Source organism: Coregonus lavaretus, assembly GCF_964263955.1.
Source record: "Coregonus lavaretus genome assembly, chromosome: 14".
NCBI lineage: Eukaryota > Metazoa > Chordata > Actinopteri > Salmoniformes > Salmonidae > Coregonus > Coregonus lavaretus.
In genome coordinates, this window is record NC_140001.1 from 40393606 (window position 1) to 40414765 (window position 21160).

General features: G+C 43.6%; 1 protein-coding gene across 1 annotated transcript; it reads left to right on the forward strand.

Moving 5' to 3' along the window:
* Positions 1-1007: 1007 nt before the first annotated feature.
* On the forward strand, positions 1008-20859 carry plcxd3 (phosphatidylinositol-specific phospholipase C, X domain containing 3; the record flags this gene model as incomplete). Its single annotated transcript, XM_084176820.1, has 6 exons — positions 1008-1110; positions 18151-18407; positions 18624-18797; positions 18941-19116; positions 19498-19599; positions 20703-20859. 6 exons carry the CDS (start codon positions 1008-1010, stop codon positions 20857-20859), a joined length of 969 nt encoding a protein of 322 aa, XP_084032946.1.
* Positions 20860-21160: the final 301 nt, after the last annotated feature.

The following is a 21160-nucleotide window of genomic DNA, read 5'->3' on the forward strand; positions in this document are numbered from 1 at the left end:
GAGACGCTGCAAAGCTTTTCTGACTCAATGCCATCATATTGCTCACTATGTTCTGCCCGAACGTTCCCATTGGCCAGGTTTGACATCATGTACCTCTGAGCAACGCAAGCAAAGTCGACACACAGCAGGTTCGGGCTGCCATGCGGATGATGGGCGTGCAATGACATTCTTGATTCGATTTGTCCACTTGAGAAGAGCGCAGGGTGCGGTAACCCTTGGGCTCAATGTAGCAGCAACTGTAGGCGCTTCTTCATGCTTGGGTTCAGAGAGAATATAGCGGTTGTATCATCGGGAAAAACATACATGTCAAATTGTTCTTGCGAATATGTTGTGAAACAGACTGTTGCACGTCAAGGGTAGACATTTGTAAATAGCAAATGTATATTGATGCCAGCCTATTTAGACAAACCCGATTATATTTAGTCAGGTTTCTTTTAAATTCTGGCCAATATGTCCACTGTTATGCATTAAAATAACTAATCCAGACAAGCGAGAAGTGAACATCAATCGGTTAACAACGTGTCTTTCCAAATGCTCTTCTCCAGAAAGCGCTAGTGTCGGGAAAGCAGAGTTGATCAATTCAGCACCACAGGTGTGGACAGTGCCACTAACCTATACACGGACAGGCAACCACAAGGCGTATGGATGCAGTAGTGGAGAGACATTCGCTGTTGTAGAATGGGACATGGGACTGATTCTTGAATTAAGTTGACGAGTGGCTAGCTGGGCTCACCCTCATTTTAATGACTTCAACAACTAATGGCTGAATACATCACTCGCCTGCCATCGTAAAAGCACAACTTTATCGAAAACAACTCTTTATCGACATATCCTATGAAAAATGTGTTCCCCATCTATGTGTGCACGTGATTCAGGGGGTGTGGTCCTGGTCACGCTGGTGTGTGTTGCGTGCGTGTGTGTGTAGTGAGTGGAGCGAACGCAGCACAGAGAAAGCGCACTCAACGCTCGCGCAGGCACTGGAAAGTGGGGATATAGTGCGCGGCGGCATGGCTTCGTCTCACGGGAAAAGCGAACACCGGTTCGCCGACTGGATGGCGAATTTACCTGAGAGCATGCACAGCATCCCGCTTACCAACCTGGCCATTCCAGGTAAGAGTCACATCGTAGTTTGCACTGGTGCGTGTGGAAGTGTTGGAAACCTGTTGTTGATCATGCAGTGAAATCATTTACTTCCATGAAAGATAGAAATCCAGATGTGTATGTTGTAGAACTGACGGTGAGTGACCTAGCCAGCCTACATAATTATCATATTCCATGCAAAGGCTGTTAATTCCAGCTAAAGTTTTAGGCTATAGCATATCAGGGGTCGTCAACAGATGGCCCCCTGGCCAAAACCGGTCCGCAAGTGATTTCTTTTGGTCCAGTTTTTAGTAAAATAATAATAATTTAGGATTTAAAGTTTTGGGTCAGAAAAAACTAAAATCACCAGGAATTCAGCAAACATTTAGTTTAATTTAGGAAGTCTATTCCCAAGTATTCACACAAATATATATTTTTGTATATGTAATCGTGTCTCATTGTAATCAAGGTATGAAAATATTGTTATTTTCAAATACAATCTATTTTTGGGCTTAGTTGTGGTCAATTTGCAGGTAACAAATTATTATAATTATTTTCTGGCTACCCAACCATTCGCTCCGACATAAATCGTCCCCTGGCTGGATCTAGTTGCCTACCCCTGGCCTATAGGCTACAGTAGTCTCTCGAGATGGCACCTGTTGCGTAAAGGTGAGACCTATGTGTAAGTGCAACACTAGTCCATTGCCCTATTCAGTTGCACAAAGGATCCATGATCTAAAACATAGGCTACAGTTTAGCTGGTTAGGGCTCGATAAGCTATATGCCAAAAGCAGAGACATGTCTCTATCGGCTTGATTGAATTAAAATCTCCTTGAGGGAGGAGCATGAATGATTTTACAAAAAGCTTGCTAATTCAAATGAATAGACTGAAATGTCATTTCCACCAGTGACCCGTTGTGCCCCTTTAAATATGTTGTAATATATAAGTGAATCTAGTCACTTATTTGGCATGCTATGTGTTGTCAATGTGAATTTTGGCAGTGCGTATTAGCCTAAACGGGGCATATAGTTCAGGGTTCATTGCATCACAACCAGGACAGCCCATGTACCGCTAATGAGCCTAATACACCGTCACATATTACAAGTGTGAATTGGATGAGTTTATTGTTTTATAGTGATCTCTAAATCCCTAGTCCCTATTCAAAGTGTTAAACGTTTCGACGGGCCACTCAGGTCTGTGTTTACAGACCCTAGACATCCATACCCCATTCAAAGACGTAATTTCCTTCCTTGGAGAAACCAGTGATATGACATGATCGGACTGGTCAAACCTCAAAAGCAAACCTTGCATACAACCTGCCTAGTTCACATCAGATCCTCTGTGAATCCCTTCTAGGAACGAAGGTTAGAAAGAAGGTTGTATGTTGGCAGTGTTGGAATGGGGCACATTTTCCTGGCATCAGCATCTAAAAGTGGCACCAGCTGTATGGAGGTTTCGGCCAATCATGCGGCAGGTCTCCTGAGACAGCAACTCTGATTGGATGTCTGGATTAAGACCCAGTCACTGATTTCACTCTTGTGGAATGGCCAATTAACATCTGGCTAATTCTAGTGATTAGCTTCACTTATCATACACTGGCTACACACATGCAGGCAGGCGGAGCACAAAGCTGTGTTTCTCAGATCTATTGTCAGAAACTAAAGAGACGTGGCATGGCATACTCCACTGCTCTCAGTGGGAACACACACACTTCATTCATCTTCAGTGTATTTTGGGATGTGATTTGCGATTAAGCATTTACTGATATACAGTGATATTTGGGATGTGATATGAAAGACTGGGAAATGAAAACTACAGGATATTGCCATGGAGCCAAGAGGTCTAGTTAAGTCATGTAACACACAACAACTGCATTTCCCTTCTCGTAGGCAAGCCTGGAAAAGCACTGTAACCCACTGTAATTAACCATGATTATTCCTAATTGGCCCAGCATCTTAAACTGGTGCGTAGCCTATGCACTCCATTTGGACACAGGCTACTGTAAAACTCTTCTGTCTCCTCCAATGTCCCTGAAAGCAGTATCAGCCACATACATTCACTTATTGATTTCTCTTGGTGTGTGTGCGTGCGTTCCTTCCTTCCTTCCTTCCTTCCTTCCTTCCATCCTTCCTTCCTTCCTTCCTTCCTTACCAGAAGCCAATTTCCTCGTACAGTTTTTGGTGCCAAACCTGGCGGCTGCTGATTTGGTTGAGGATGTTTTGGAGAGACAGCAGCAATATGTGTTACTGCTGCAGGGTTAGAACATTACAGCACAGGCTTCTGTTCCCAGTGAAAGAGAGTGAAGCGCTAAACCAGTTGAAGAGAGGAACGAATGTGATCATTTCATCCACAAGTACTGTCCTTTTAGCCAGAGGATTATACTTCTAATTCGACATCTACAGTGGCTTGCGAAAGTATTCATCCCCCTTGGCATTTTTCCTATTTTGTTGCCTTACAACCTGTAATTAAAATTGATTTTTTGGGGGTTTGTATCATTTGATTTACACAACATGCCTACCACTTTGAAGATCCAAATATTTGTATTGTGAAACAAACAAGAAATAGGACTAAAAAACTGAACTTGAGCGTGCATAACTATTCAACCCCCCCAAAGTCAATACTTTGTAGAGCCACCATTTGCAGCAATTACAGCTGCAAGTCTCTTGGGGTATGTCTCTATAAGCTTGGCACATCTAGCCACTGGGATTTTTGCCCATTCGTCAAGGCAAAACTGCTCCAGCTCCTTCAAGTTGGATGGGTTCCACTGGTGTACAGCAATCTTTAAGTCATACCACAGCTTCTCAATTGGATTGAGGTCTGGGCTTTGACTAGGCCATTCCAAGACATTTAAATGTTTCCCGTTAAACCACTCGAGTGTTGCTTTAGCAGTATGCTTAGGGTCATTGTACTGCTGGAAGGTGAACCTCTGTCCCAGTCTCAAATCTCTGGAAGACTGAAACAGGTTTCCCTCAAGAATTTCCCTGTATTTAGCGCCATCCATCATTCCTTCAATTCTGACCAGTTTCCCAGTCCCTGCCGATGGAAAAACATCCCCACAGCATGATGCTGCCACCACCATGCTTCACTGTGGGGATGGTGTTCTCGGAGTGATGTTAGGTGTTGGGTTTGCGCCAGACATAGCGTTTTCCTTGATGGCCAAAAAGCTCAATTTTAGTCTAATCTGAACAGAGTACCTTCTTCCATATGTTTGGGGAGTCTCCCACATGCCTTTTGGCGAACACCAAACGTTTTTGCTTATTTTTTTCTTTAAGCAATGGTTTTTTTCTGGCCACTCTTCCGTAAAGCCCAGCTCTGTGGAGTGTACGGCTTAAAGTGGTCCTATGGACAGATACTCCAATCTCCACTGTGGAGCCCTCTCATCTCCTCACCTACAGGAGGTTAAGCTACCCAGGCATTCAACTGGGCTCTTACAGGTGACAGAGCTGCTCTCAAATAACTTAAACTCCTGCTATTGCTTATCTGTGTATCCAAATGTGGTGAAACTCATTTTCACTCCAGATGAACAACATCAACATTTGGCCAGCCCAGTATTATTCTTAGGGAGTCCCAAGAGTCAACGCATTGGCTACTGCAGACATCAACCCTGCCCTGGTTGAACCCCATATATACACACGCCATACTGTGGTTGTTTGTCATGTCAGCTGGTACAGGAAATGGATGCAGGTTGACATAATGAGAACGTCTGTGTGTTTGCCCTGCAGGTGACACTGGCCTCCCCCTGCTCTGGCTCTGCTCTGGCTCTAGCTCTGTTCCAAACAGCTGAGCCGGCGCCAGCCTCCACCCTGACCAACAGAGGTCATGGACATAAACTAGAGCAACAAATAGAACAGATAAGAGAAGGAAAAGGTTGACAGGTTTATAGAGCAGTGGAAGGTTCTAGAAGAAAATAGGAGACCGATGAGCTACACGGGCTGTGATATCAGCATAAAGCAGTCTTTCTATATACTACTGAGTATGTGTGTGTTTGGTTTAACTATAGATAGATAGTAAAACAAGGACATTTCGGACACGTGGGGACATTTCGCTGGTCCCCACAAAGAAAAAGGCTATTTTTGGGTTAGAATTAAGGTTAGGGGTGAAGGTTAGGGTTACGGTTATGTTTAGGGTTAGGGAAAATAGGATTTTGAATGGGAATCAATTGTTTGGTCCCCACAAGGATAGTAAAACAAACGTGTGTGTGTTTTTTACGAGTTATCTATGTTTGCATTATTCTACACTGTAATCTTCTGCAGGAAGGAAGACACAAATCGATAGCTTGGGACTATAAGGCCCTATCTGCATTTTTGTCAAAATTATTCTGTTCAATGTTCTCTACCTTTATAGTACTGTAAATACCCCAATTTATGTTAAGTTAAAAAAAATACAAGATACAAATTGCGGACACCATTCAAACCAATGAAGGCTCTGAACTTTAAAGCCAGTTATATCAGAATCATCTTTTTGCAGATAAAACCTTATAGTCCCAAGCTCTCTAAATGAGAAAGTCAATACTGTGTGTTCATCATATATGCATGATGCAACTATTAGCTCTGCCACACAGACAGCTAGGCTACTGTATATGAGCGTTGCCAATGAGTGTAATACACTCTTAGTAAGACTGCACCTTGGAGAAGTGAATAGGCTTTTCAGTGACTAATGTCAAACAGAAAAGACTTAGAGGGAATGAATAGCACACTTCAGGAGAATCTGAAGTGTATCACCAGATGTAAGACATTTGTCTTACTAGGCCAGAGGTGGACTGAAGCTATAGATCTTCTGGGGGGTGGGGGGGGGGTTCTCTAAACCCACTGATACAGCAGCAGGTCAAGCCTGGAATTCATTCTCAATCCACAGGTGGTTGTAACATGTCAATTCTTTTTTCAAATTGGCAATTCTATTTACCCCAGCCGGCTAGTCTGACTACCCATCCACATCGCTCTGGCCAAACGTCACGCCCACTAGCGTTTCCTGGAGTGATCGATAGAGCAGCGGAATTAAATTCAGGATGAGTCGTCACGTCAGGCAACCAGCCAGCCCCCTGAGACCAGTAAAAACCAAACCATTGAAAAACAGCATCCTCTGCTTCTGAAATGGGCCTTGGCACAGGATTCATCTGTTAATCTGGCCATCCATCTATCCATCCATTGCTTTATGCATCTATCCATTCATCCATCCCTTTGTCCATTCTCTCATCCACCACTTGAGCTCCAAAGGAGGGAGGATATACTGCCTAAGAGGAATGTAAACAGTGGGTATTTAGGAGATTTGAGGACATGAAATTGCACTGAAGTTAAATGTCAGTCAAATAAAATAAAATTGTATTTGTCACATACACGTGTTTAGCAGATGTTATTGCAGGTGTAGTGAAATGCTTGTGCTTCTAGCTCCGACATAGCAGTAATATCTAACAGGTAATATCTAACAATTTCACAACATACAGTGGGGGAAAAAAAGTATTTAGTCAGCCACCAATTGTGCAAGTTCTCCCACTTAAAAAGATGAGAGAGGCCTGTAATTTTCATCATAGGTACACGTCAACTATGACAGACAAATTGAGAAAAAAAAATCCAGAAAATCACATTGTAGGATTTTTAATGAATTTATTTGCAAATTATGGTGGAAAATAAGTATTTGGTCACCTACAAACAAGCAAGATTTCTGGCTCTCACAGACCTGTAACTTCTTCTTTAAGAGGCTCCTCTGTCCCCCACTCGTTACCTGTATTAATGGCACCTGTTTGAACTTGTTATCAGTATAAAAGACACCTGTCCACAACCTCAAACAGTCACACTCCAAACTCCACTATGGCCAAGACCAAAGAGCTGTCAAAGGACACCAGAAACAAAATTGTAAACCTGCACCAGGCTGGGAAGACTGAATCTGCAATAGGTAAGCAGCTTGGTTTGAAGAAATCAACTGTGGGAGCAATTATTAGGAAATGGAAGACATACAAGACCACTGATAATCTCCCTCGATCTGGGGCTCCACGCAAGATCTCACCCCATGGGGTCAAAATGATCACAAGAACGGTGAGCAAAAATCCCAGAACCACACGGGGGGACCTAGTGAATGACCTGCAGAGAGCTGGGACCAAAGTAACAAAGCCTACCATCAGTAACACACTACGCCGCCAGGGACTCAAATCCTGCAGTGCAAGACGTGTCCCCCTGCTTAAGCCAGTACATGTCCAGGCCCGTCTGAAGTTTGCTAGAGTGCATTTGGATGATCCAGAAGAGGATTGGGAGAATGTCATATGGTCAGATGAAACCTAAATATAACTTTTTGGTAAAAACTCAACTCGTCGTGTTTGGAGGACAAAGAATGATGAGTTGCATCCAAAGAACACCATACCTACTGTGAAGCATGGGGGTGTAAACATCATGCTTTGGGGCTGTTTTTCTGCAAAGGGACCAGGACGACTGATCCGTGTAAAGGAAAGAATGAATGGGGCCATGTATCGTGATATTTTGAGTGAAAACCTCCTTCCATCAGCAAGGGCATTGAAGATGAAACGTGGCTGGGTCTTTCAGCATGACAATGATCCCAAACACACCGCCCGGGCAACGAAGGAGTGGCTTCGTAAGAAGCATTTAAAGGTCCTGGAGTGGTCTAGCCAGTCTCCAGATCTCAACCCCATAGAAAATCTTTGGAGGGAGTTGAAAGTCCGTGTTGCCCAGCGACAGCCCCAAAACATCACTGCTCTAGAGGAGATCTGCATGGAGGAATGGGCCAAAATACCAGCAACAGTGTGTGAAAACCTTGTGAAGACTTACAGAAAACGTTTGACCTGTGTCATTGCCAACAAAGGGTATATAACAAAGTATTGAGAAACTTTTGTTATTGACCAAATACTTATTTTCCACCATAATTTGCAAATAAATTCATTAAAAATCCTACAATGTGATTTTCTGGATTTTTTTTTCTCATTTTGTCTGTCATAGTTGACGTGTACCTATGATGAAAATTACAGGCCTCTCTCATCTTTTTAAGTGGGAGAACTTGCACAATTGGTGGCTGACTAAATACTTTTTTCCCCCACTGTATACCCAATACACACAAATCTAAGTAAGGAATGGAATTAACAATATATACATTTATGGACGAGCAATGACAGAGCGGCATGGACTAAGATACAGTAGAATATTATAGAAAACAGTACATACATATGAGATGAGTAATGCAAGTTATGTAAACATTATTAAAGTGACTAGTGTTCAATTTCTGAAAGTGGCCAGTGATTTCTATAGGCAGCTGCAGCGTCTAATGGGCTAGTGATGGCTATTTAACAGTCTGATGGCCTTGAGATAGAAGCTGTTTTTCAGTCTCTCGGTCCAAGCTTTGATGCACCTGTACTGACCTCGCCTTCTGGATGATAGCGGGGTAAACAGGCAGTGGCTCGGGTGGTTGATGTCCTTGATGATCTTTTTGGCCTTCCTGTGACATTGGGTGCTGTAGGTGTCCTGGAGGGAGGGTAGTTTGCCCCCGGTAATATGTTGGACAGACCACACCACCCTCTGGAGAGCCCTGCGGTTGCGGCGGTGCAGTTGCCGTACCAGGCGGTGATACAGCCCGACAGGATGCTCTCAATTGTGCATCTGTAAAAGTTTGTGAGGGTTTTAGGTGCCAAGCCAAATTTCTTTAGCCTCCTGAGGTTGAAGAGGCTCTGTTGCACCTTCTTCACCACAATGTCTGCGTGGGTGAACCATTTCAGTTTGTCAGTGACGTGTACGCCAAGGAACTTGAAGCTTTCCACCTTCTACACTGCGGTCCCTTCGATGTGGATAGGGGGTGCACCCTGTGCTGTTTCCTGAAGTCCACGATCATCTCCTTTGTTTTGTTGACGTTGAGTGAGAGGTTAATTTCCTGACACCACACTCACAGAGCCCTCACCTCCTCCCTGTAGACCAGGGGTGTCAAACGTCCGGCCCGCGGGCCGGATCAGGCCCGCAAACGGGTTTAATCCGGCCCGCGAGATGATTTTGTAAAGTATAAAAATGAGCTGCAATTTTTCAATAAAAGAAACTGCTGTTCCAATTGTGTCCACTGGATGGCGCAATAGCAATTGTGTTAAGCAAGCAAACTGTTTATACCGGGGCAGAGCAAATAGGTCAAGCAAGTGCAGCCAGTCCGGATGAGCTACTTTGTTTTGCCCGCGATATTTATTACGGCTTCTACTTTTAACATTATGTGCTTTGGCACCCTCATTGCCCCAATATGTCTCTGTCAAAAAAGAGAAAAGTGGACGCAGAGTGCAGTGTTCCAAGAAAAATTGTCATCCTTCTATTTATTCACGGAATTGAATGGGAAAGCTGTATGTTTGGTGTGTTCACAGCATGTTGCAGTGCTGAAAGAATATAACCTTTGTCGCCACTATGTGAGTCTTCATGCCGACAAATATGACAACTTTCAAGGACAGCGGAGAAGAGAGAAGGTAAATGAACTGTTGGTGGGTCTGAAGAAACAGCAGTCTGTGTTTACTCACAGCCGAGACATCATTGACGCTGCAGTGAAAGCTAGCTACCTCATTGCTAATGAAATCGCAGTGGCTTCAAAACCATTTAGTGAGGGTGAATTTGTAAAAACATGCATGATGAAGGCAGCAGAGATTGTGTGCCCTGAAAAGCACCAGGCTTTTGCAAATATCAGCCTGACAAGAAACACAGTTGCAGACAGGATTTCCGATCTTTCAGTGGATTTGGACAGCCAGTTGAAGCAAAAAGTAAAGTCATTTATTGCGTTTTCGGTTGCAATTGATGAAAGCACGGACATTACAGACGTTGCACAACTGGCCATTTTCATCCGCGGAGTTGATGACACATTGACCGTCACCGAGGAGTTCGTGGAGTTGGTGCCGATGACAGATACAACGACAGCAGCTGATATTTTCACTGCACTCGTCGGCGCGCTGGACAGGGTCGGAGTGGACTGGTCCCGCGCTGTCAGCCTGGCTACAGATGGTGCGCCCTCAATGATCGGGAAAAAAGCAGGCGTTGTGACAAAGTTCAGAGAGAAAGTGCAATCTGCAAATGGAGGACGTGATTTTTGGACTTTTCACTGTATTTTGCACCAGGAGACTTTGTGTTGCAAGTCATTAAAGATGGATAACGTCATGAAGGTGGTCATCCAAACTGTTAATTTCATCCGATCCAGAAGCCTGAATCACCGTCAGTTTGACAACCTTCTCAGAGAGAAAGACCACATCTATGGCCTGCCATACCACACTGAGGTAAGATGGTTAAGCCGAGGTGCTGTGCTGAGGCGTTTCTTTGATTTACGAGAAGAAATTGAACAACAGTTCATGGAAGAAAAGGGCAAACCAGTGTTAGAATTTCATTCCGCAGAATGGATGCAGGACCTTGCATTTATGGTGCATGTTACAGAGCACCTGAATAACTTGAACAAACAGCTGCAAGGGCGCAACAAAGTTGCCACGCAGTATTATGACAGCATACGTTCTTTCAAGTTGAAGCTGTCATTGTGGGAGACGCAACTCGCCGGTGGTGATGCAGCTCACTTCCCCTGTCTGAAAAATGTGTGCGCGACCCAACATATGGCAGACATGAAGCGGTTCAAAGATAAAATAACGGGACTGTTAAGGGAGTTTGAGCAACGCTTTCAGATTTTTGGTGAACTGGAGAAAGACTTCAACGTTTTTTGTTCGCCATTCACCGTGAATCCCTCTGATCTGCCCGTCAGCATCCAACTTGAAATAATAGACTTGCAGTGTGACTCGGATTTGAAGGGCAAATTTGCCGCAGCTGGCTTGGACACATTTTATCAGAATCTCTTGCCAGGTTACCCCAACTTGACAGCCCTCGCTGCAAAACTGTTGTGCATGTTTGGAACCACATATCTTTGTGAGCAAGTTCTCTGTAATGAGCATAAATAAAACAAAGCTGCGCTCAAGGCTCACGCACAAGCACTTGAATCACATCCTGAAGTTGGCTGCCACTCAGGATGTGACGCCTGATATTGATGCGCTGGTGAAAGCTAAAAGATGCCAGGTATCAGGAGTCAAATAAACTATGCAACCCCACTTAAAGTGCTGCATGAAACACCCTGATATAGTTCTGTGATCTGCTCCAGCTTTATGTTTATATGTTTTTATGTTGATGTGCTATTGTTTATAATTGATTTTATTTTATTTGTATATTTAACCTATTCTTGACTCTGTGGTTCTTGCACTTGTTTGGGGAACAGGATTTCATTATTTGTATCTACATTTCTGCCTGAGAAATGACACCCTGATATAGTTCTGTGATCTGTGAAACAGTTCTGTGAATCACTGAGGCATTGTGTGTTTGTGTGTTCTTTTTCTTTAGAATTTTCAAATAAACTTGAGGTGTTTTATGATTAATAGTGATGTTGTGCTTGTACAATTTTGGACACACTGTCCTCAGGTTCCAGCTTTATGTTTTATGTTGATAGTATTAAAACAAAGAAAACAATCTGAAGTTGTTGTTTTTAAGTTATATATACCATGATTTTACCGGTCTGGCCCACTTGGGAATAGATTTTCCTCCATGTGGCCCCTGAGCTAAAATGAGTTTGACACCCCTGCTGTAGACTGTCTCATCATTGTTGGTAATCAAGCCTACTACTGTTGTGTCGTCTGCAAACTTGATGATTGAGTTGGAGGCGTGCTTGGCCACGCAGTCATGGGTGAACAGGGAGTACAGGAGGGGGCTGAGCATGCACCCTTGTGGGGCCCCGGTGTTGAGGATCAGCGAAGTGGAGGTGTTGTTTCCTACCTTCACCACCTGGGGGCGTCCCGTCGGGAAGTCCAGGACCCAGTTGCACAGGGCGGGGTTCAGACCCAGGGCCTCGAGCTTAATGATGAGCTTGGAGGGTACTATGGTGTTGAATGCTGAGCTATAGTCAATGAACAGCATTCTTACATAGGTATTCCTCTTGTCCAGATGGGATAGGGCAGTATGCAGTGTGATGGCGATTGCATCATCTGTGGATCTATTGGGGCGGTAAGCAAATTGAAGTGGGTCTAGGGTGACCGGTAAGGTAGAGGTGATATGATCCTTGACTAGTCTCTCAAAGCACTTCATGATGACAGAAGTGAGTGCAACGGGGCGATAGTCATGTAGTTCAGTTACCTTTGCTCTCTTGGGTACAGGAACAATGGTGGCCATCTTGAAGCAAGTGGGGACAGCAGACTGGGATAGGGAGAGATTGAATATTTCCGTAAACACACCAGCCAGCTGGTCTGCGCATGCTCTGAGGACGCGGCTAGGGATGCCGTCTGGGCCAGCAGCCTTGCGGGGGTTAACACGCTTAAATGTCTTACTCACGTCGGCCATGGAGAAGGAGAGCCCACAGTCCTTGGTATCGGGCCACTTCGGTGGCACTGTATTATCCTCAAAGCGGGCGAAGAAGGTGTTTAGCTTGTCCGGAAGCAAGACGTCGATGTCGGCGACGTGGCTGGTTTTCCTTTTGTAGTCCGTGATTGTCTGTAGACCCAGCCACATACGTCACGTGTCTGAGCCGTTGAATTGCGACTCCACTTTGTCTCTATACTGATGTTTTGCCTGTTTAATTGCCTTGCGGAGTGAGTAGCAAACACTGTTTGTATTCTGCCGTATTCCCAGTCACCTTGCCATGGTTAAATGCGGTGGTTCGCGCTTTCAGTTTTGCGTGAATGCTGCCATCTATCCACGGTTTCTGGTTAGGGTATGTTTTAATAGTCACAGTGGGCACAACATCTCCTATACACTTCCTGATAAACTCAGTCACCGTTTCAGTGTATTCGTCTAAATTATTTTTGCAAGCTACCCGGAACATATCCCAGTCCGTGTGATCAAAACAATCTTGAAGTGTGGATTCCGATTGGTCAGACCAGCGTTGAATAGTCCTTAGCACAGGTACAGTCTGTCATTTAACATCGTTTTACCGAACAAGGCTATATTGATACATCATTGTTGAATGCAGAACAAATCAAGTAGCCATGCTAGTACTCTGCTGGCAGTTAATTGAGTTTACAGCGGAAAGAAGTTTATCTTGTTGCCAAAAACAAAATAATCTGTTCTCATTGTGCACACCAGTCTTTAGCTGCACACTGTGTCCACAATGACTCTCGTAACAGAGACGAGATAAAAATAAGAACATGGGAGGAAAGAGATAATTTGATAGAGGGATTGGATAGGAGGACAGAAGAGGGAGGGTGATGAGGGACCACTGTGGGAAGAGAGGAAACGGGGGTTGAGAGAGAGACTGACAGAAAGGGAGGGAGAGGTAGGAGAGAGATGGATAGAGAGAGAGGGTCAGACAGAAGCAAAGGAAAAGGGATGGAATAGGAGAAGAATTAAGAGGAGTAGAGAAAGAAGAAGAAGAAGAAGCTCCTCTCTTCTCCTGTGCCCTGTGGGGAGTTAGGAGTTAGTGAAAAAGTGAACGGACTGAGCAGTAATTGTATGTGATGAAACAGAGTATTAGCAAATCTTTGTATTATTATATTGACAAGATAGTCGAGTGAGCGCTCTAACAACGGAAATACATGTCCTCAAAGATGGAAGGCAGGTGGGAGGAAGCAAGAGCAGGTGGGACCAGTCTAGCCAATGAGAGGGCAGAAAGTGAACAACAGGCACAACGGTGATATAAAGTAGTTTTTTATTTTTTATTGACGAAATGCCACGTGCGTCCACGTATATCAGTCCATTCATAACAACCTAAACATTACGAAACTTCTATTTGATCAAATAAGCCTCACGTAGCAAATTAGCAATTACATTTTTTGTTGGCCAAATTCAACACTCATTGCCCTCCAAAAACACATCTCTGGTGGGAAAATGAGCATATTGTTTTTATGCAGATTTTAGAATATTCGCATTAAAATCTGTCACCAATTGGATAGAAACCTGCTACAGACACAAAAAGATCTAACCTTGTCTAGCGTATGTTTTCTCTTTAATTTGGGAAGTTTACTGACAAAGTTGCTGTTTACTTTAGGCTTGTTGTGACATTTATTATCCAACGTACTGGTTAAACCCAGTTTCCATCCAACCTTTTTATGCGAGTAAAGTACAACATGTCACGACAGGCCAATTTTGTCGGTAAACGTATTAAATGTCGACAAAAAAAAATACGCTACACAAGATGGGATCGTTTTGTGTCTGTAAAATTAAATATGCAGGAAATGTTGGTGGAAATGCTTTTATACGCAAATATTGATATAATAGCCATCATATTGAAGTAAACTTGGAGTCACACAATGACATGTTGCATGTCCTCCCACTACGACTCGGGAAAGCCTGCAGTTTATTAGGCTACAGATTAAATAAATTATGTTGAACTTCACAGGGTGGTGAAAGTGAAAGGTGAGGAGCTTGATGCTCCTTTTCAATAAATATTAAGGGTCTTATTCTGGTGACATGATGATCGATGCTTGCCTGCCATTTGACAAATACAAATAATTTAGCTCTTTTGTCCATAATGATCTCATCATGTAGGCTATACCCGCACTGTATCTGCGAGCTGTGGGCACATTAGCAATAAAGGGAACTAATTCAAGACTGTTGGAAAAGCATTCCAGGTGAAGCTGGTTGAAAGAATGCCAAGAGCTGTCATCAAGGCAAAGGGAGGCTATTTGAAAAATCTCAAATATAAAATATATTATGATTTGTTTAACACTTTTTTGGTTACTACATGATTCCATATGTGTTATTTCATAGTTTTGATGTCTTTACTATTATTCTACAATGTAAAAAACAATGTAGAAAAACCCTTGAATGAGTAGGTGTGTCCAAACTTTTGACTGGTACTGTATATATATTGCAATACATATCGTATCGCAATACATATCGTATCAGCACCTAAGTATCGTGATAATATTATATTGTGAGGTCCCTGGCAATTCCTACTCTCTAACGGACATCATCCCGTCCTCTATGTTCATTCCTCCAGCTCTCCTCCCACTCCAGCTTCCAATGGTCTTTGACTTCCTATGGTTGTAGTAAGAATCTGTGTATCATATCCAGTATATCATATCACACTTCAGAGAAAACATAAAGAAAACATCATTATAAACTGGGTGGTTCGAGCCCTGAATGCTGATTGGCTAACAGCCGTGGTATATCAGACCGTATACCACGGTCATGACAAAACATTTATTTTTACTGCTCTAATTACGTTGGTAACCAGTTTTATAATAGCAATAAGGCACCTTGGGGGTTTGTGGTATATTGCCAATATACCACGGCTAAGGGCTGTATCCAGGCACTGCGTTGCGTCGTGCATATACCACACCATATACCACACTCTCTCGTGCCTTATTGCTTAAACATAAACCATAAGAAATAAGTTTTCAATTACACTTTCAATTTTACAATTGCACTTTATTTGATATTGTTCCCTCTGTTTAAAACAGGTTGACCTACTGACTTTAAACTTGTTGCAAACATTTTGTAGATCTGGCCCTTTCCGGGGGAAAGACAGAGCAAAGACATGCAACAACAACACCAAATCTATTTAACTCATCTCCTTCATTAAGCCATTAAGTAGTGAGAGAGCGAGGGATTTGTTTGTTTATTTGTGTAATTGCCTCATCCCTAATGCATCCCTCTTGTCCTGTAATTCACAAACAGAGGAATTAGTCAAAGTCATTTATTGTCTTCTCCAAGGTTACGCTTTATTTGGTGTTACAGATGAACTAGTTAAATCAGACAAAACCAGAGGCCATAGGGCAGGGTTCCCCAAATTGCGGCCCATGGGCCAGATTTTATTTGGCCCCCCAAGTTTGTATTTTTGTATTTTCTTTTGTTGTTGGACATAAAATACTTTAAAAACAGAAAAGTGATTTTGGAAATCTGTTCCAAAGTATTTCCACGCATAATAGAGAGATATGTGATCGTTTACAAATGTAAGCAAGGTTTGAAATGATTATGTTTTGGTCAAATATGATATCTGTTTGGGCTTCTTGCGGTCAATTTGCAGTCTAAAAATTATTTGTAAATATGTTCCGGCCCCCTGACTATCCGCTCAAGAAAAAAACGGCCAGCAGCTGAATCAAGTTGATGATCCCTGCCATAGGGCATGATAACCTCTGTCTTCTGTTTTACTAGTGTTGATATTCGACCTGAACATTTTTACCATCAGCTTACAGGAGAGGCAGGGAATCCATTTTGTTTCATGAGATGAACAGCGGTGATATTTAGAACATGTCTCTCCACCAGTGCTCAATGGTCTCCGTGACCCCCATTGATTTTTGATTGTGATTAATTTAATTTAAATTTGACATACAGCTAGTCTGACCTTCTAGGCTTAATGAAAAGCATGTTGTTCATTACACATTTTATTTCCACAGTCTTACATTGATTAATGGATTCATTTTGATGGATTTCTTTTTTTCTCTCATTATCATCACACAGTACCGAGAGTCGAGAGATAAGCGCAGCTGTAATTTCCAGTGTGTTGATAAGCCATCGTATCTCACATAGCTTCTCCCCAGTGTTACTGAATTCATTGATCATACAAGGTAGAGCTGACATTTTCATATCGGAGTGTTGAACAGTAATTTATGATTGCATAAGAGATGTGTAGGTACCATTTCGTTTTGCACACCTTTTAAACTACATGCACCATCTGTGAACTCTGACTCACTCCATAAAATACCTTTGATAAGCCCAAAGGAATGTTGCCAGAACATCTCTATAAAAGCTATAGGTGTATTTGACACACAGGAGGTTGGTGGCACCTTAATTGGGGAGGACAGGCTTGTGGTAATGGCTGGAGCGGAATAAGTTTAATGGTATCAAATACATCAGACACATGGTTTCAATGTGTTTGATTGCGTTCGCTCCATTCCGGCCATTATTATGAGCCGTCCTCCCCTCAGCAGCCTCCACTGATTTGACAGAAGAGGGCAACTTCACCCACCTCGATGTATGGAGCTGAGCTCACGTTATTGTACTGAATCATTTATCTATTGGACCAACAGGTGTATTTGTACAGAAACATAAAAGGACGCTTTGCCCAAAAGGCATACTGCTCTCTATTATACTCCAAGGCCTTGTGTTGGCCTTTATGTGAAAAGCATCTTAGAAGGATGCCGACTGTATGGTTGATGTGCAGACAGTGCAGTCAAGCGAGTGTCCGTGTCTGACTGTCTGTGTAGGGTGAAGGTCTCTCTCTGTGTTCTGTGACCGTGCTGTTATGTTTGCTATGTAGCCCCTGGGAGTTATTGTTGTGTGTTCCTTTTGAGTCACCGTAGATGTCCTACGGGGGCCACCGTACCTTGGCTAAACAGTTATTGTTATGCTAGCTCACGAATGTGAGGATGTTAGAGTTGTAGCTAATAAACCCGAGCCGTTCATAAATAACTAAGTCTTGTTCTTCCTGCATAACATTGGTGATGATAACACATGCAGTTTGTTTGCCTGTGGAGAGGTTGTTGTCATCTCTGTTGTGGCTTTTTAAGGGTCAGCCGGCTGAGGGAAGCTGAGTGAAGTTCAAGCTACAGCGATCGTCTCAGTTGTGGTTATGGAAACTCTTTGCGCTTTGTGACCGTATGGAAGAAGTGTAGTGTGGTCAGCCCTGTAGTGTGGGTCAGCCCTGTAGTGTGGGTCAGCCCTGTAGTGTAGTCAGCCCTGTAGAGGAGGGGAGAGGGAGGGGGACAGAGAGAGGAGAGCGTCTCAGGGCTGACTCTATAATTAGAGAGATGACTTCTCTGTTTGGTCAGGGGGAGAGGACACCACTCACTCCTCTCAACCCACTGGCATTGTTCAATTGTCACTGAGATATTGTGCTGCACTTTGTATGGGCCTCAAGTCAAGTCACAACTGTCCCTACACACACATATACACATTCATGCACACACACACACAAATGCTCACACACATTGTCCTCCGCTCATCCGTAACCGATACCCTATATTGTGGTTCCCTCTTGACTGTCACTCCATCTGTTGGAGAATTGAAAAAACAAAATATTCAGCTGTGGCTGGAAATCATAGCCCAGACCTACTCTGTCATATAGCTGTTTTATTTGATTCTTGTTTGTTTTGCTTTTTCAAGTGCTTTGAGATTCTTTATGTAATGAAAAGAGAATAATTATTATATTCCCCCTAGGTTCCCATGACTCCTTCAGTTTCTATATAGACGAGTCCTCTCCAGTGGGTCCTGAGCAGACTGACGCCGTCCAGAACTTTGTGTCCGTCTTCGGCACGGTGGCCAAGAAGCTGATGCGTAAATGGCTGGCCACTCAGACTATGAACTTCTCCAGCCAGCTGGAGGCCGGCGTCCGCTTCTTTGACCTGCGTATCTCCACCAAGCCCCGGGACCCAGACAACGAGCTCTTCTTCGCTCACGGTCTCTTCAGCGCCACGGTGAATATAATTATTTCCTACGACTTTATTTCACCCCATGGAACCTCAGGTGTTTTTCCTGACCACCTGACCTGACCAGAAAGAAAACTCTGGGCCCTAGTTATTGTCTATACAGGTCAAGAGGTCAGGAAAAACTCTGGACCTTATTCAGTGGGTACAGTATGACTGGTCTGACACTATCTCTGCTCCCCTGTGGGGTATGTGTTGTGCTTCCAGGTGAGAGAAGGCCTGGAGCAGATCAGCTCCTTCCTGTCAGCCCATGCCAGAGAGGTCGTGTTCCTGGACTTTAACCACTTCTACGGGGTTCAGAACCTGCACCATGAGAAGTTGGTCTCAATGCTGAGAGACGTGTTCGGGGAGAAACTCTGCCCCGTCGTCTTCGCTCAGGAGGTAAGATACTCTACTGTACAAACTAACACCTTCAATCTCTGTGCTCCCTCAAGAGTATATGGTGTCCACCTTGGTTCCACAGCCCTATGGCCCTGGAAGTTCCTAAAGACAAAACCCCTCCCTCCACTCCTCCCTCTCTCTAGGTGAGTCTCCAGTACCTGTGGGAGAAAGAGTACCAGGTCTTGGTGTTCTACCACAGTCCTATGGCCCTGGAAGTGCCATTTCTATGGCCTGGTCAGATGATGCCTGCTCCCTGGGCCAACACCACTGACCCTGAAAAGCTGATCCAGTTCCTCCAGGCCTCTGTGGCTGACCGCAGGTCTGTCTGGCCCTGTATCTTTCACCTATCTGTCTTTTCCTGGAAAGTGTGTTAAACCTTTAGGAAAAGCACTTGCAGATGTAGGCTCTTAATTTGATCACCCTGTTGCAGGAGAACATTACTGCAATGCAGGAAATGTAAAACTTGTAGTGTATTTGAGGTTTAAAAAGGCTTCTGAAATGTCAGACTTGATTTTCCTTTACAAAAAAATGTATCAACCCCTACAAAAATGTCTATGAATTAAAATCCACATAATAATTCACATTTCCTGTTGCTGCAGGATGATCTTCCTGATGTAGAAAACTGGCTGAAATTAAGATCCTACTTGCATCTTTAATTGTGCCTGTATAGTAAAGTTTGATGTGATTTCGGTAATGGCAGGAGGAAGGGAACATTCTTCGTCTCCCAAGTGGTCCTCACACCTAAGGCCAGCACCGTCATGAAAGGAGTAGCCAGCGGACTGAGGGAGACCATTACAGAAAGGTGAGTTGGTTTGTTTTTCTCTCAGTCTGTGTTTGTGTGTGTGTGTGTATGTGTGCGGTTATAAAGCAAATTTGTGAGGTATTTCATGTTCAACGCGAGAGAGAAATTGAGATGAGAAATAACACACACACACACACTATGAGTCACTGTGGCAAAAGGTATATGTATCTTCAGGAATATGACTCGGCCTCACTTGCCCCATGATGACAACGCTGTAGTGTTCGCTGCGTTTTCCTCCCTGTTTCTTTCTTCTCTTTTTTCCCTCTATATCCTCTATTTTCCTCCATCCTTCCCATTTCATTGCTTGGAGATGAAATATTCAATATTTTGTTCAATAACCATGCTGACTTGTATAATATAATATTTTCATCAATTGCGAACTAATTCCAATTGATCTCAAGAAGAACATTGCACATTGTTCAATCGACTGTAAACCCATTCAAATCCAGGACTGTAGGATTGTAACTAGTCTGACATAGCTTTGCCACAGCAGACACCAGCTATACAGATGTAGGATCTGAATTTGATCACGCTGTTGCAGGAGAACTTTCCTGCAATGGCAGAAATGTAAAACTTGTATTGTATTTGAGGTTTAAAAAGGCTTCTGAAGTTTGTAGTTTTCACTTTTCCCTTACGAAAAATGTATCAACCCCTACATATATTTCCATTAATTATAATCCACATAATTATTCACATTTCCTGTTGCTGCAGGATAATTTTCCTGCTGTAGCAAACTGGCTCAAATTAAGATCCTACATCTGTACAGAGTATATAATAATATCTCGCCACCCACTTGATTGCACCCAGCAGTCTGTCAGACAGCGCAGACAGCCCTTATCATGCTGACTCATACTGGCCCTTAACAGGTCTAGCTGCTCGCCAGCCAGCTCACTGTTACACCAGCCAACTGTGACTCATCAAACAGTACATACCCCTCTCTCTCTCTCTGTCGCTCTGTCTCTCTCTCGCTCTGTCACTCTCTCTCACTCTGTCTCCTTTTCCTTAGCCCCATCCTATTCACCGGCTATGCATAACACTTATAATGCACAAAATACAAAAATACAGAGATGCAACTGTGTGTGTGTACATGTACTCCCCTGCAGGGCTCTTCCAAGTATGATGCTGTGGATCCGGGCCCAGAGGCCAGGAGAAAGCGGCATCAACATCATCACAGCTGACTTCGTGGAGCTGGGAGACTTCATCAGCGCTGTCATTACGCTCAACTACCATATGGATGAGGAGGAGGAAAACGCCACCTGAGACTGATAGACAGGGGGTGCCAGAGAGTTAAGTCCTCAGCTCAGTCTCACTTTCTCTTTGGTGTTCATTTTCAGGAGAGGCGTCCCTCTGACTTATATAGGGCTATCAGAGTTTACAGAGGAAGGGAGAGAGGGAGGGAGAGAGAGAGAGAGAGAAGAAGGGGATGTTAAGAGAGGAGGAGAAAGGGAGAATGGACTTTGGTGCTCGGTTAGAGCGCCGAAAGTGAGTGAGAAATGTTTGGTTTTATCTGTTTTGGGGGTCAAAAGGGCAATTGTTTTTTAACGACGCTTCGCTTCGCTTC